General features: G+C 40.8%; 1 protein-coding gene across 6 annotated transcripts; it reads left to right on the plus strand.

Annotated features, from left to right (window-relative positions):
* Positions 1–2,437: 2,437 nt before the first annotated feature.
* LOC111154421 (CWC15 spliceosome associated protein homolog) lies at positions 2,438–13,094 on the plus strand. Of its 6 annotated transcripts, none has more exons than XM_022514009.1 (7): positions 2,442–2,458; positions 3,708–3,859; positions 4,428–4,540; positions 5,593–5,681; positions 6,840–6,953; positions 10,900–11,018; positions 12,221–13,094. In XM_022514009.1, exons 2-7 carry the CDS (start codon positions 3,729–3,731, stop codon positions 12,348–12,350), a joined length of 696 nt encoding a protein of 231 aa, XP_022369717.1. In that variant the 5' UTR covers positions 2,442–2,458; positions 3,708–3,728; the 3' UTR covers positions 12,351–13,094. The 6 variants fall into 6 exon arrangements, with proteins under 6 accessions (XP_022369720.1, XP_022369717.1, XP_022369716.1 ...); XM_022514008.1 differs by having other exon boundaries at positions 2,450–2,788; XM_022514007.1 differs by having other exon boundaries at positions 2,450–2,788; positions 3,721–3,859.
* Positions 13,095–17,127: the final 4,033 nt, after the last annotated feature.

Here is a 17,127-nt window from a genome sequence, read left to right on the forward strand (position 1 = left end):
GTGATTATTTAATCATGGTGATCCAAAGATTAGGTGGTGGGCTAAGAGAGAAATGAATCAGCATGACTGACTCGGGGCTAATAAGGGGAGTTGGAACATCAAAACCAGGGGTATCTTCTGTAACTGTGTGCCCACTTGCCCTTGTTACTTCATTCCTCCACCTCAGAGTGCATCAATCATTCATTCACTCATTCATTCAACAAATACTTACTCAGCACCTATTATGTGCCAGGCACTGTTCTATATGCAGAGGATACACCAGTGAACAAGAGAGACAAGGTTCCTGCTTTCCTGGAACTTATGTTCTAATAGAATAGGAAGATAGACAATAATAATAAAATAATATTAATAATAGTAATAGCTAACATTAATTTTGCAACTACTCTTTGCTGAGACTGTTTTGAGCACTTTACAAGTATTCATTCATTTAAGCCTTATCATAACAATAAGAGGTAAAGACTAGAATTATCCCCGTTTTATGCAATGGACACTTGAGGGCACAAAAAGGGAAAATAACTTTCCCTTTCTGGCAAGGTTGAACAGTCAGGAAAAGGCACACCTGGAATTAAGTACCAAGTCAGGCTATAGATCCCTTTCTCTTAAATGACTGTTGTTCTGCGTCTTGGAGAAGAAACAAGGTGAGAAACAATAAACAGAATATATTTTGGTAGAGTTCAGTACTACAAAAAACAAAACAAAACAAAACAAAACCCAGGGCCACATGATGGTATTTGCATGTCAGGGGTGCAGGGCAGTGGAGGGGGGGTTTTGCGCAGGAGGGATGAAGAGGTCAGAGAAAGCCTCACTGACCAGGTGACATTTGAGCTGAGGCTTGAAGGAGATTACCACAGTTATCTTGAGGCACAGGCAACAGAGAAAACCTGGTGCAAAGAAATCTTATCCTTGTTTGTGAAACAGAAACACCCTGTTGGCTGTAGCTAGAGTTTAATACGTAAGAGAGTGTCTGAATAAAAATGAAGTCAGGGAGACAGGCAGGAACCAGACTCCATAGGGTCTCAGGACACATTAAGGAATCTGACTTTTATTCTAAGTGCAGTGGGCTTTTATGCAGGAGAGTAACACTCCCTAATTCATAATTTTCAAAGATCACCCTCATTGTTACATGCAAAATTAACTGTATGTGGGCCAAAGTGGAAGCAGGAAGATCCATTAGGGAGCAATTGCAATCCAGGTGAAAAATCTTGGTGGCCTGAACTAGGGTAGTGGCAGTGGAATGAAATTTAGGGTAATGAGAGTAAAATTGGCAAGTCTTACAAATAAACCAGATGTGAAGAGTAAAGAAAAAGGAATTTAATTAGGAGCCTTGGGGTTTTGGTTTACTAACTGGTACATGGTAGTGTCCTTTACTGAGATGTATAAAAACCAGGGGAGAGATACTTTCCTTAACAAAATTAAGATCTTCCTCTTGAACTTTATAAGGGTAAGGGCTCTACTTTTAAAAAAAATTATAAGTTTCAAAGCGTTCTGGAAATAAAGCTTTTAATTCAATTTTATGAGCTCTTTACATTTGAAACCAAGTTGGAAGAGCTGAATTTTCATTTGTTTAATAAATATTTATTGAGCATCTACTGTGGTCAAAAACCATGAGATAAGGAGATGGACTAAACAAACAAGAGCCCTGCTCCTAGTGCTTTTTGGGAAAGGGAGGAAGGATGACCGGTGATTTCTTTCCCCCCAGTTCGTTGTCTTATTAAAAGTTCACCCAACGCTTGAGTAGCCATCTTGTAATAACTGCATCTCGTGCTTCTGGCAGTTGGGCCCAGCGTTCTAAACGCTCATAATCGGGTTAATAAATGAATCTCTAAATAGTGACATCTCCCCTCCCACTAGAACTTAGGCTTTTTAAAAAATAGAAATTTTAACAAACAATACGAATACAACCTTTGCTTTGAGGACTAATATTTTTGCAGGAATGGTACCTTTGTAAAGATCGTGGTTGCCCCCGTACATATTTGTTCTTTCTTCATATCCAATTAAATGAAAACACTAGTTTTTCCGTAGCCCAGCTCTCTAGGCTTGTTGGGTCTAGCTCAGGAGAGAGAAAGCAGGAGCCGTAGGATTTACACAGTTCGGTGTAACCCTTCTCTACGCTCTCTCTCGCTAGCCGGGAACCTGGTGTCGGCTACCCGGGGCTTTCCGTCCACGCAGCACCGGAATGAAGGAGTCTGGGAGGGGGTCGGGGAAGGGAAAGACGGAAGACACATTAAGTAATTGGTTCCTGAAGGTATAAAATGATGTTTAGGGTCTACTCTAAAGCAGTGATTTCAAATGCCCGCCCCCTGGGCCGTTTCAGCCCCGCCCCTTGTTGTCGTCACGCCCACTTCCACCTTGCCTGCTGCGGATTGGTCTCCGTCTCTGCCTCTGAAGTGCGGTGAAAGAGCTTGGGGTTTGCTTCCGGGTCTTGGGCCCTGGCCCTGGACGCAGAGGCTTCTGGGAGGTATGAGTCGTAATGGTGTCTGTATGATTTCCGGAGGCTGTCGCCTTAGACCTCGGCCGACGTGAGCGGCAGGAGGGTGGCAGATTGATTCTCTCGTCCTAGTGGGGCGTTGACGGGAGGTTGGGGTCGGAGTCGGCAACAGAGAACCGGGCGCGGGCGGTGGAAGCCCCGGAGCATTGGGCGGTGGTAGAGCCCAGCGAGTCTCCGGCCGGCCGCGGAGCGCTGAGCGCGAGGGAAGCTTTGCGGACGGCGCTAAACAGCGTCCACACCCCTCCATCCCCCGAGCCCCCTACGAGTCGGGCCTTTGGGTGAAGAGTCAGCGAATTTCTGGTAACAGCCCGAGGGCGAGCCCCCGGGAGGCGGGAGTGATAAAAATCCGGGAGTGTGTGGGCGGGCGGCGGCGCCCCCAGCGGCAGGAAACGCAGTTTCTCCCTCCGCATAGACCCCTTTTCCCTTTTTGAAAAATCTAGAGAAGTGTACGGGTTCCCCCAGCTTCCCTGCACGCTCACCGTTTGGACGCTTAACGGGACTTCAGTCGCCACATCTGCTAGGCACTGTACCTGGCAGCCCCAGATCAAAAGTAAAATAAGGAATAGGTCCCTGAGTTTTGCTTATCAGAATCCTTTGGGGGTGAGTTTCCTGTCTTGAGCATTATAACCTACAAAAGATCTGATTTCTATTATAGTGGTTGCTATAGAAGAAAATTGGACGAACGAAAGATTTTTGGGGAATTTTTGCACATGTAAATGTCATTAAAGTTTAGCACAGTTTTCTCCAGGACACTCAGTATTTGTCAGTGACTTTAAAACAACTTTTGCTTTTGTAGTTACTAGCCTGTTTTCTGTTTTCAGAGAATTGAGGTTTAGATAAAATGCAAACCTTGAGACGTCTGGTGGAGTAGGGTTGAGAATTTTTCAAAAACCCAGTCGTGGCAGTACCAAATTTTACATGGCTTTGACATTTCCATTCGCATAATAATCCTGTGAGGGACATTGCCCATTCCACAGAAACTTAATCTCGATCACTTGCCCAGGGCCACAGAGACAGAAGGAGAGCAGGAACACAAACTCAGATCTTCATGAGTATTCCTTCTGTACCCTGAGCTTCGTTATTTGTTTTCTTCAGTACTTTTGTTTGAGATTATTTAAGTAATTGGGGGAGTGAGTTTTGGGAATTATTTCACAAGAATGAATATTTATTAATACTTTATGAAATGAGGGTTTTTCATTTTGGAAATAACTTGATACAGTTTTCCTTTAAAGCATAAAAGATGACAACAGCAGCGAGGCCAACGTTTGAACCTGCGAGAGGTGGGAGAGGAAAAGGAGAAGGTGATTTGAGCCAACTCTCAAAGCAGTATTCGAGTAGAGACCTACCTTCTCATACAAAGATAAAATATAGGTAATGAAGACTTTTTATTCTCTTGTTCAGAAGACAAGACTAAATCTATTAAATGGCATGCTCGTGACATTGTAGCGTGTTTGGGGTATATCACCTAAATTATCTATTTTCATAGGAGTAGAATGCAGTAGAGTGTTTGACATTAAAATTATGCTCTTTATAAAAGTTATTGTATATTACTTATGCAGAAAATCCTGTTAACTGGGAATTTCCATATGTATATGGCATAATAACAATGACCTCAGAGGGCCAGTGCACTATTAGCCCTAGTCAATATGAGATTAAAAGTGTCACAGTAATGAGCCCTGAGTTGATACACCAATAAAAAATAAAGACATTTGAATTAATCTGCAGCCTTATGGGAAAATATGTGACCTAGTTTGGGTTATCTGAAATATTGGAAACATTACAAGATGCCTGTTGTAACCTTCCCCTTAGGGGAATGGGCTTGTTTAGTACCTTGAAACTTGAGGGACTAAAGAACAGAGTTGCTTTTTGTGAATTGTCTTCCATTGCTACAGCCATGTGTTTTCTTAGTAACATTTTTGCTGATTTGTTTCTACTTGAGACAAACTACTCAGGATGCCCCTGAAGAGGTTCGCAACCGTGACTTTAGGAGAGAGCTGGAAGAGAGAGAGCGAGCTGCTGCAAGAGAAAAAAATAGAGATCGTCCAACACGAGGTACCAACACTGCCCCCAGACATTTGTCTCATGAAATTATGTTGAAAACAGTTTTTCTTTCATTTATTAATTGGAACTGATTAATATTTTTGTTTGCTTGCTTTAAAATGTTGGTGTAGGGGCGCCTGGGTGGCTCAGTGAATTAAGCCTCTGTCTTAGGCTCAGGTCACGATCTCAGGGTCCTGGGATTGAGTCCCACATCGGGCTCTCTGCCTACTTGTGATCTCCATCAAATAAATAAAATCTTTAAAAAATCAAAAAATAAAATGTTGGTGTAAATTTTAAGTATTATTTGCTTTAAGATATTGTTAACACTTTCTTAATTGATTGGATTAGAAGTGATAATAAGGTTGATTCCAGTTCCATCTCTTTGTGCTGCTGTAGTAGAAAGAACAGGATGATTTGGGGATAGTTGGCAGCTGCTGTTTCAGTTTACATAAAGGTGGTTTTTTTTTGTTTTGTTTTGTTTTTTAAGATTGATTTATTTATTTAAGAGCATGAGCGCGCATGCACATGTGAGCAAGGGGAGGGACAGAGAGCAGAGGGAGAATCTCAAGCAGACCCACACCCAGCCGGAGGCCTGATGCTGCTCTGTGGGTCTTGTTCCCGGGACCCTGAGATCATGACCTAACCCAGAATCAATAGCAGACGCTTAACTGACTGAGCCACCCAGGTACCTCTAAAGGTTTGGACTGTTGACAGCAACCAGACTTGTTGAGACCCTGTGTTTTCTGTCTCAGAGGGTCTCCTATATTTGTCACTGGCTTTTGGAACACATCTAGAGGCATAAGTTATAGTATCTTTTTTATATTTTCAGCATATGTAAACTCTTTTCCTATATTTCCTCAGAGAGGCTATGGTTCCCATATTAAAATCAATACTTTCATTAATTCATTCAACAAATGTTGACCAAGGGCACATGTCAGGCACTGTGGTTCCTGTCTGTGCTGTCTTGGTTATAATCTAAGCTCTTTGTTCCCACAGGTCCCTAAAATGTTACAAAAAACACAGTATTTATTTTAGTAAGCTAAGTGATATTTGTTTTCCCCCAGAACATACAACCTCCTCTTCAGTATCAAAGAAACCTCGATTAGACCAGATTCCGGCTGCCAACCTTGATGCAGATGATCCTCTAACGGATGTATGTTTTACTTCCTCTGTTGATCTCCACATAGTAATTCATTTATTATGTTTTCTGAAATGCTTGTTTTATTTTTTGGCTTTAAGAAGTGGCCTATATTTATTTTTACTTACTATTATTCAAATGTAGTCCTGACTTCAATGCTAAGCTTTATGGTTGATTTTTAAAGAAAAAGTATTATTCATCACAAGAGTAATTAAACTTTAAGATAAAGTTTGATCTCTGGACAACCAAATAAAAAAGTGATCTATTAAAGGAAAAGCTTCTCCCAAAAATAATTCCCCATACTAAACCCTGGAAGTTGACCATATTCTCTACCTCCAGAGGGCATTCTTTATTCTAGGGTCTCTTATCAGTAATAGCACCCCTAAGAGTCGAACTTAGAGACCTTTCCACATTAGATACCAAAGGTCCCCCCTCTAGGTGTGCAACTCAGTGCAACTTAATGGCTCCCTCTTCTTAGGAAGGGAAGTGATCTAAGTGGAAGTTCTTTTTAGGATTAGTGCTTTAATTAACATTAAATTCTATAGTTTGCAGTTTTGTACATAGAGTGGAAAAACATGACTGGCCTTTCATTGGATGCATCTAAGTACATGTATCAGCAGTTAATTCCAGAGTTGACAGATTGAATTAAATAATTAACTCAGTAATTAATGGGAACCCAGTTTTAAATTGGATTTAATAATTGTTTGAAAGTATTCTGAGAATGTAGCACCATTTTTTGTACTTTTGATTATCCTTATTTCCTTGCTTAAAAGTTGTTTTTTTTTGAGCTAGTAAAATTGCTTGACTCTCAGGATGATACACCATGTACGTCTGTACAGTATGTATCAGTGTAAAGTGTTCCATGTCTGATTTTAGAAATATTTTCATATGTAAATCCCCTTTGACCATGTAAACTTGAAGAATACTTTGTTACACTTTTGCTGTTACAATCTCTATAGCATCTCAGGGACATTTTAGTAAGAATTCTGTAAGCTTGTTTGTAGGGCTTCATTTTATGTTTTGGTTGATGGTTGACTTTAATCATATTTAGGTGCATTTATCTGTCCATATAGGAAGATTAATTTTTCCCCAAAGATGTGATGAGTGTAATTTCTATGGGAAAAATAAGGAATAACATGTATTTTCTCACGGGCTATCATCATACTTTTTTAGGAGGAAGACGAAGATGAGGATTTTGAAGAGGAGAGTGATGATGATGATACTGCAGCTCTTCTTGCAGAACTTGAAAAAATTAAAAAAGAAAGAGCTGAAGAGCAGGCCAGGAAGGTAAAAATCAGAATATTACGTATTTGCACTTTCTCTTTCATTCTAAACTACGAATATATTTTAATTTAAGTAATATCATCTTACATTAGAAATTGCCCTTGCCGGGACGCCTGGGTGGCTCAGTTGGTTGGACGACTGCCTTCGGCTCAGGTCATGATCCTGGAGTCCCGGGATCGAGTTCCGCATCGGGCTCCCGGCTCCGCGGGGAGTCTGCTTCTCTCTCTGACCTTCTCCTCGCTCATGCTCTCTCTCACTGTCTCTCTCTCAAATAAATAAATAAAATCTTTAAAAAAAAAAAGAAAGAAAGAAAGAAATTGCCCTTGCCATGTCTAGATACTAGAGCACCTATAGATCTAGAAATCTTTTTTTTTTTTTTTGCAACATCCTAATTTTCCTAGTTATGTTAGAAATTATTTCCAAATAGTTCAAGCATGCTTCATAATGTTCATCAGTTTGTTTTTCATTCACTTGTTCATTTGTTCAACAGACATTTAATCATTGTCCATTAAGTGTCAGAAGAATTAAAGATGGATTCGATATAATCATGGTCTACAAAGAATCCATGGATATAATGAGGCCATCTTATGTCTTTGTCTTCTGCTTCCAGCCTTCTTTCCAGGCATTTTTTTGTGCAGTCTGTCAATAGATTTTCTATAACCTAGGGCAGTTTACCTAATTAATCTCCATTTATACAATGAAAGAAAAGAACGTCTATCTCAAAAAGAATTACATAGGATCCATAGTACATACCTTTAAACTTGAGATGAATTTGTCATAGTCATAACAAAAAGAGATGAAACAGGTGAGCAAGAGCAGGTCAGAACAGAGAGGTTCATAAGCCCATGCTAAAGGAGTTTGGACTCTGTCTTTAAGGCCAAGAAGAGCTAGTTGGTTTCAGCAGGAGTATGGTAAGACTGGATATGCATTTTATTATTTTGTTTTTATTAGGAAATGTTTCAGTAATACAGAAAAATATGAGTAATAAATTTAATAGTCATTTACTTGGATATGCATTTTAGAAAGATTACTCTGACAGAAGTATGGAGGTTGGATTGGGAGAACTGATTGAGAAAGATATTCCAATAATCGTCACATGCAATTAAGGTAATTTTGCATAAAAGGAATTGGAATTGAGAGAAGTAAATAGAGGCTGATAGAGCTGTCAGAGAGGTAAAATTGACCAGATAAAGTGACTGATTAGATGTGGCAGCAAAGATGACCCCTAGTTTCCAGCTGACATTCACTAATGGGGGGGATGGCAGAAGGATGCCTATGTTTAGATGGAGAGAAAAGGGATGATGAGCTCTGTTTGGAACATGTTGAATTTGACACATTATGAGACATTCAGATGGAGATGTCTGTCCACTTTCAAACAGAACAGCTCATCTTTTTTTTAATGAGCTTCTGTTTTTAAGTTTTCATTTGAACCAAGAATTGTTCTGTTTAAAGAGGGGGAACCCACAGACTTGGGTTCATGTGAGGAGTCTCAGAAAGTAGAAGATTGCTGGAATTCAAATTGGAAGAAGAATATTTTAAATATTCCCATCAAAGTTTGGCATAGGATAGCATAATTCCCATAATACCTTCTAATTGTCTTCATCTAATTTTTAAAAATCAAAGAATTCTAAGAACTTTCCTAATATCACTTGTATACCACTAGAGGGCAGTTGTTCTATTCCTGATTCTTTTGGCTTGCCTGACAGTTCTGGATACATAAAGAGACAGGCAGTTCAAGTGCATTTGGTTGACCCTTAGAATAAGCATTTTAGACAGAAGGTCTTGGAATTTTGTAAGATTCCTCTACTCTCTTTATACAAAAACACGTTGGTATTTCCAGGGGTTGAAAGACAGTTTTGCTTTTATTCCTGTTGTCCGTCTGCTTTTCTGGTGGCTAAGTCTTGAGGTGTCCCAAAATATTTTCGAACCAGTCAGCCTATGTCAGGGGCTACGAAGCTTTCTGTAAAGGCCCAGATGGCAAATATTTCAGGATATGTCAGGCTTGCAGAGCGTGCTGTCTCTCATGCAGCTCGTCAGCTCTGCTCGCTGTAGCATGGAAATAGCTGTAGACAATATAGAAATGAATATGACCGTCTATTCCAGTAAAACATAATTAACAAAAATGGGGTGGTTTGGATTTGATCTGCATGCTGATTATTAGCCTATATTTGTGAACCATAATGTGCCTGGTACTTGAATATGGAAAGAGTTGGCACCTTTTTTTTCCAGGGTTGTGTGTGGTAAGCAGCCAGCATTCTAAAGGAAATACATTGCAAATATAAAATGGCCAGAACTTTATTACATCACATGTTATTATAAGTTGGATACATTGTATATTTGAGCTTTTATTTTTCTAGCATCTCAGAGAAATGTCTTTTCACTTTCAACATCAATATAAATTGTTAAAAATACATAGTTTTTAGAAAGCTATCTATTCTTAATCTATAGTGGATATTCCTGATTTTGTTTGCTTAAGGTCTGAGCGGTGACCTCAAAGGAATTTCCCTGAGTATTGCATCTTCTCCCATCCCAGTTATTTGGTCTCTTAAAAATGAAATCTTTTGGGGCACCTGGGTGGCCCAGTGGGTTAAAGCCTCTGCCTTCAGCTCAGGTCATGATCCCAGGGTCCTGGGATCGAGCACCGCATTGGGCTCTCTACTCAGCAGGGAGCCTGCTTCCTCCTCTTTCTCTCTCTGCCTACTGGTAATCTCTGTCTGTCAAATAAATAAATAAATCTTAAAAAAAAAAAAAAAGTTATCTGGGGTCCAGAAAAAAATTAAAAAAAAAAATCTGTTTTTCACATTTGGATATTAAAATATCATTAGTTATATGGAAAATTGGGTTATTTTTCCAAGTGGTCTAAAACTTTCTTAGGTTCATTTTATTTATTTATTTTAAGATTGATTTATTTCAGAGAGAGAGTGTGAGCGGGGTGAGGGAGAGAGACGGGGGAGAGGGAGAAAATCAAAGCAAACGCCATGCTGAGGGTGGAGCCTGATGTGGGGCTTGATCTCACAACTCTGAGATCATGACCTGAGCCAAAGTCAGGAGTTGGCTGCTTAACCTACTGAGCCACCGAGGTGCCACTGTTAGGTTCATTTTAAATTGAAAGTCTCTTTTTCCTTGATCCATTAAGTCATCAATTTTTGTCCTTCCTCAAATACAATAAAATGGAATTTATTTTTGTTTTAAGATAGCATTAACAGGTAGATCTAGCAGTTAATGGCTAAGAATTCCAGGCATTTTTTATTTCTAAGAATGAAGCTGAGGGTGATTTGAGTTTAAAGCTAAATTAAAAGTGAAGAAAGACAAGCTTGTAACTGATGAAGGATGAATGACATAAAAATGGAAAGTTGGTAACAACAAATCATAACAAAATGGATAGATCTAGGGTCAATTAGTAGAAATGCATGTTAATGGAATATATGTTACATGATAGTTTATCTTAGGAGCTACTTCTTGGCCAATAATAAATTGTCACTAGTCCTGGAGCTACAAATTTACATTGTTAATAATTCAAGATAAAATTATTTTTAATCATAGTTCTATATAGGTCATCTTTAAAAATCAAGTAATAGCTTTGTTAAATGTCTCTTTGGTGTTTAATATAGTCTTATTACTAGAATATATTTATTCATGTACTCTTAAAATGGGCAATTAATTTTACATGTACTTTAAGAAAGAAAATAGATTTAAATATGCATTCATAGAATTTCTGAGTTAGACTAATGAATGTTTGATGACAAGCATGAAATACTTGTAATAAGAAGACCAAATTATTTTGATAGGTGAGACTTCTCTGGTATATCTTATATCTTAAAACAAACTCCTACCTTGATGCTCATTCTTTCTCCCTCAGAAAATCCTCAGTCTTTTAAAACAAGGGTTATGTAAGAAGATTGACCCCAGAATTAATGTAAGTAAACGAGTCCTCCTCTGTCATTGACAGGAACAAGAACAGAAAGCTGAAGAAGAAAGAATACGTATGGAAAACATTTTGAGTGGAAACCCTCTCCTTAATCTCACTGGCCCATCCCAGCCTCAGGCCAACTTCAAAGTTAAAAGAAGGTACTTTACGCTAACGAGTTGGGTATATATTGCAGACTGTGCATTTCATACTAAACTATAGTATGTAAGGCCTCTGAAAGCCCCCTTTTCGCTGATACTCTTCTCCGTCAGATACGGGAATAATGAAGGAGGAGAATGAAGGAAAATGTACTTATTTTCGGTAGATATTTATAACAGCTGTGTACCAGGTACTGTTCTAAGCACTAGGGGTAGAGCAGTGCATTGAGCCTTTGGCTCTCCGAAGCTTACATTTTAGATGTACGTTTGACGAGTCCCCAAGATCACCCTTCAAATTCAGAGACGCACTAGACGGACACAGAGGACTCTGCATGTAGTATACTCGTGACTAATGTAGTAAAAGTACACAGCCAGCTCCCTCATAAAGAAGAAAGCTGTGGGCGTGCCTGGGTGGCTCAGTGGGTTAAGTCTCTGCTTTCGGCTCAGGTCATGATCTCAGGGTCCTGGGATCAAGCCCCGCATTGGGCTCTCTGCTCAGCAGGGAGCCTGCTTCTCCCTCTCTCTCTGCCTGCCTCTCTGCCTACTTGTGATCTCTCTCTCTCTCTCTCTCCCTCTCTCTCTGTCAAATAAATAAATAATCTTTAAAAAGAAGAAAGCTATGCTTCCTTATACTCTGTCACTCCTGTGATGGGTCACCCAGTGCAGTCTTTCCTCCAGACTGAAATGGAGATCTGGGCCAGTCTGTGAACCGTAATGATTCTACCCCAGTACTTTCTTCTCCTTTGTTGCCATAAAATGTAAATACTACAGTGGATGATTACTAAATGGCAACTGATGAGAGAGTATAAAAGCCTTAAAACCATACAATCTAAACTACAGTAAAGTGGTCAGTTATTATCATCTAGAAGTATCTATGCTAATCGGGCTGTTGCCTCTTTGTTTTAGACCTGAAAACATTAAATATTGATGTAATTAAGCCTATGAATTCCTGCTTCTTGACTCAAAGTTCCTTATACAGTAGAAGTAATAAGAATGTTTGTATGTTCTAAATAAGAATTGCCCTTCCTGCTGTAATAAAGCACGATTACAACCTATTAAGGATGACTTTGTTCTTTCGGGTGTAATTGCTGCAGCAGATAAAGTACATGTTGAGCATCGTTCTGGGTAATGACTAGGCTTTGCAATTCACTTGTTCTTATCTCCTGAATCAGACATGTGAGCCTTCTGTTTTTTCTTCCCTTTAGGTGGGATGATGATGTTGTTTTCAAGAACTGTGCAAAAGGTGTAGATGATCAGAAGAAAGACAAAAGATTTGTAAATGATACGCTGCGATCTGAATTTCACAAAAAGTTCATGGAGAAATATATTAAATAGTACAGTTTTATGTGCTTAATTAAAGACTGTAAAATGTAAACGATCATTTTCACTTTTTCTTCTGTTTTTCTCTTTCCCCATCTAAATTATGTATAGGCTTCCCTAATTTTAAGTTCCAAAATAACCTGTCCTTTATTGATACCTTATTTGATGAGGACTTGGGAATTGGTTTAACCTAGTTTCCTCAGAATATCTCCAGTCATATGTTTTCCTTTTAATATGGGAAAGGGAATCTTGTAATAAATATTTTCAAAAATTGAAATAACTAAATCTGTGTCCCCAACTTTTTTGTTGAAATGTATGCAGCTTATAAAACGTTGCATATTTTCTTTTGTGAATTGTATTTCTTTGTGTGTTAACTTCCTCTCATTTCTTTGACATTAATTTAAGGTCAGTTAATGTGTGATATCTTCACCGTGTCTTTTTAAGAATGTGATGGAGGATGAAGGGCATTCTATTTTGGCCCACATGTTCGTATGAAAGAGAGTCATCAACCTCTCTGCTCTCTGAGTGTGTGTCTGAGGACATGTGGTGTATCCTTCACTTCTGCAAGTGCTCCTTTCTTTTTCTCTTGGCCGGAAACTGCTCCTTAAGCATGGCTAGGAAGCATGTGGCATTTAACCTATATTCTGGATCCTCAACTGCCGTGTTTCTTCTTAATAAGAGTTTGCCCACTGACAAACGTGAGATGCAGAGCCTAGGAAAGTTTAACATCGAATAATACATGAAATAAAACTTTTGGAAATAGGAGTTTGTTTGTTTGTTGTCTTGGAGGATATGTATGTGGGAAGTGGGAGTATCTCTCTGCAGCTGGGAAATGAAGTTTTCCTAAGCCTGGACTATGATGGAGGGTGTCACTTGGGTAGAAAAATTAGGACCAGAAATTGAACCATTTACAGAGACTCAGTCATAGGATCCCTCATTTGTAATAGATACTGAGCTTGATAAGGGTAAAGATAAAACTTTGCAAGCAAGAAGAACATGCTTTTATCAGTGGATGTTTCTTCAAGCCCTCTTTAAGAGCTTATTCATTACAGCATTTCCCCAGTGGAAGCTGGGATGCAGGTTCTGTGGAGCCTGAGTCAGGAGTAAAGCTGGACGTGAGGCCCAGGTCTTGACTCCACATTCATGCTCTGTATTTTTTCCAGTTGATCCATTTACACAAAATTTTGAATACTTCAACTAGCCTTTTGTAATATTTAGGATGTTATTTTTTAAATATCTCCTTGGGGCACGTGAGTGGCTCAGTCGGTTAAGCCTGTGACTCTCCATCTCAGCTCAGGTCTTGATCCTAAGGTTGTGAGTTTAAGCCCCAGGTTGGACTCCATGCTGGGTGTGAGGTCTACTAAATTAAGTAATTATTTAATTACACTCCAGCTTTATAGTTCATAAAGTGCCTCTACATTCCTTTTCAATTTTCTAAATAGCACCACTGTTGCATAGTTAGGACGTCCTAGGTGCTTCCAAGTTAAGGACAATGAAACTTGGGCCAAATGTCCGGATCAAGGCTAATGCATGATGGGACATGTACCAGTGCTCAAACTCCATGAAAATGTGCTTCCAGATGTGACAGACTTCCAAAACTAGTTCTTGGGATTCTGGGTAAAGTCTTGAGGAAAACAGGTGGCCACGCTTAACCAGGAAGCTTTTCCTTTTTCAGCATCTGAAAGGCTTACCACTTACCTGACACTGGTACACCATTATTTCACCACTCCCTATAAAAGGTGGACATTATTTTCCCTGATTTATGGACAAGGAAACCAAAGTTAGTAAGAAGCTTAAAAGCAAAGTCAGAAACCTTTAAGGGGGTAGGGTCCAGCTTCAAACCCACGACTGTCTATTCTCAAGCCCATCCTCTTAATTGCTAGGCGTCACCGCCACTTCATGTTCCTTTGCCCTGACTTTGCTCACCTATCAAACCAGAGCAATAAGATAATCATAATGGAGTTTAGTGGGAACTGAGGAATACTGGAAGGTGTATGTATCTGGCAGGCACATAGCAGAGATGTCTTATGTGTTCTTTATACCAGCATATAGCAGGGGTCGGCTGAGACATTCTGTTGTTTCATTCTATCATAATGGTCTCATTTTGAATCGAGATTTCCTAACCCCTCAGAGCTTGGGCTGGGCAATAGACATGAAGATTGCTTTCGCTTGGTGGCTAGGATTAGAAACCTAGTTACCAGAAACTCAAACGAAATCGAGGTTTATCTAATTAAAAAGGCATCTTTTTTGCCCAGCTCCGATTCTGCTTCTGTCAATTCATCTGCCCCGCTTCTTCTGCAAGCCTTGATTTCCTCACCGAAGTACTAAGAGGTCATTCCTTCATGCTCCTGGCTTCCCTGCTGGGTCTGTGTCCTGCCGGGTCCGGAAACACCAGCCCCAGGGAGCAGAGTGGGGCTTGTCCTTGAGACACCTGCTCCAGAGGCCTACCTCCACTGAGCCACTCTGAGGAGAGGCTGGAGCCACAGAAAGGGAGAGGAGCACAGCCGGCCCTCCTCTGCCCACATGGGAAGCCAACCGCTCTTCTTGGGGTCTGAGGGCTGCAGAACGGAAGACCCTGCACCAGCCTTGGGATCCTCCTTCAACAAACACTGGGTGCTGTTGTGTCTGTGGTATTGTGGGGCTGTGGCTCTCAGGCCTATCTCTAACTCAACACTCCCACAGAGGACCCACTACATCCGAGCAATTGGAATCTTTTTATACTGAAGCTTTTAGGTGTTTTTTTGTCTTTCTGTTGGAAAATGTCCTGCTCTCGCCTGGCCTAGATGTCAGCAATCTTAGGAGGGGGAAGGGGAAGAGTGAGAAATCCGTGGCGTTCACACCCCCGAGAGAGGCATCTGCCGGGTTCCCTCTCCCGGGGGGACTCTTCCATTTAACCACATTTTCAAGCAGCCTCCCTTCTGAGGAAGAGCCAGAGAAATGGTCCTAAAGGCCCCAGGCTAATTGGAAGCAGCTTCCCAGGAACTCTGCCATCTCTCTGTGCTGGAGTCTGAGGAAGGAGTGGGGCTTTAACTACCTTTTGACTTCAGACTCTTGATTTCAGCTCAGGTCAAGATCTCAGGGTTGTGAGATTGAGCCCCCTGTGGCTCCTATGTGGAGCTCTGCAGGGAGCCCTGGCTAGGGCTTGGAGCCTGCCTAGTGTTCTTTCTCCATTCTTCTGCACCCAGGGAGGGAGGCAGAGAGCCTCAAAACTCATCAGAACCAGGAGGCCATGGAAAGCTGTCTCTGGCAGAATCCTTGGGAGCCAGTGAAGCCAGGAGCAGCTCCTCTCATGTCTCCCATTTTCCCACATGCCAGCAAGATCCCAAGGCATTCTGCCAAGATTCGCATCTGTTGAGTTCAAATTCAAGTCCTGCTGGCCCCAGGTGGCCTGTGCAGGTGCATGTGAGGTCCTGCGTGCCCCGCACAGAGCAGGTCCCCAACAGCACCCCCACTAGTCCTCCAGAGGAATTTCTCTGTGGTTTAAAGATTTGAAGGAAATCAACAAATAAATGTACTAGGGAAAAACATAGGTAAATGTATGTTTAATTCTGAGCCGAGACAGCCTCTCTTTTTTCTTTTCTCTCTCTCTCTCTTTTTTTCTTTTTTTTTTTAGGAGAGAGCGCGTGGGCTCAGGTGTGGGCTGGGTGCAGAAGAATGGAGAAAGAACGCTAGGCAGGCTCCAAGCCCTAGCCAGGGCTCCCTGCAGGGCTCCACATAAGAGCCACAGGGAGCTCAATCTCACAACCCTGAGATCTTGACCTGAGCCAAAATCAAGAGTCAGACGCTTAACCCACTGAGAACCACACTCAGGCACCCCAAGGGATGTCCTTTCTAAGCATGATATCAAAAGCAGAAAATACAGAAGAAAAATAAAAGAGAAATTGATTACATTAGAAGATTTCAGAGGTCAAAGAATTAAAAATGCCAGTATTATGATTAAATTCCCTTGTTTAGACAGCTTCTTTATTTTCTCAGAGCTTCTGATTACCTTTCTCTTCTCTGTTAGTATCTTCACGTATCTTCATTTTAAAAAAAAAAATGATTTCATTATATCAGATTAGCGGTCAAGTTCTCTCTTTTCTCTCTTCCAGGTGGAGTGGTCCCCGCATGAGTCTAATTGTATGACTGCCGTTAATGCTCTCCCACTTAGAATGTCCCATTTTCAGTGTCCCATGTCTTTCTCCTTGATTTGTTCCTTTCACCTCACAGAATACACCCTGCAGTAACTTCCTAGGGAAAGATGAAGGAGAGGTAACACAGGTGAGTCCTTGTATGTCTACATCTAGACTTAGTTTACCCACGCACCCACTGACCCATCCCACCCAACCCACACCCACTGACCCAACCCTCCCCACCTCAACTACCAACCCAGACCCATCCCACCCCCACCCACCCACTCTGCACACCCTGCCCCTTCTGCCAACGCCTGAACACCATTGATGGCTTCCCTGAGTATGAGTTTTTTTTTTTTTTAAGATTTTATTTATTTATTTGACAAAGAGAGAGGAAGAGAGCACAAGCAGGGAGAGCAGAAGGCAGAGGAAGAGAGAAAACCAGGCTCCGTGAGAAGCAGGGAGCCTAAAGCAGGGCTCTATCCCAGGACCTGGGATCATGACCTGAGCCGAAGGCAGACACTTAACTGACAGAGCCACCTAAGTGCCCTGTGAGTATGGGCGCGTAAAATAAATTTCTCTTAGAATCTAAAATCTTTGGTCCATTTTTTTCTAAATTCAGAAAACTCTGATGTCAATATCCTTTATGTTCCTTTATATATGTCCTAGTATTTTGTTAT

This window comes from Enhydra lutris, unplaced genomic scaffold, assembly GCF_002288905.1.
Source record: "Enhydra lutris kenyoni isolate GAN:26980312 unplaced genomic scaffold, ASM228890v2 scaffoldscaffold37, whole genome shotgun sequence".
Classification (NCBI taxonomy): Eukaryota; Metazoa; Chordata; class Mammalia; order Carnivora; family Mustelidae; genus Enhydra; species Enhydra lutris.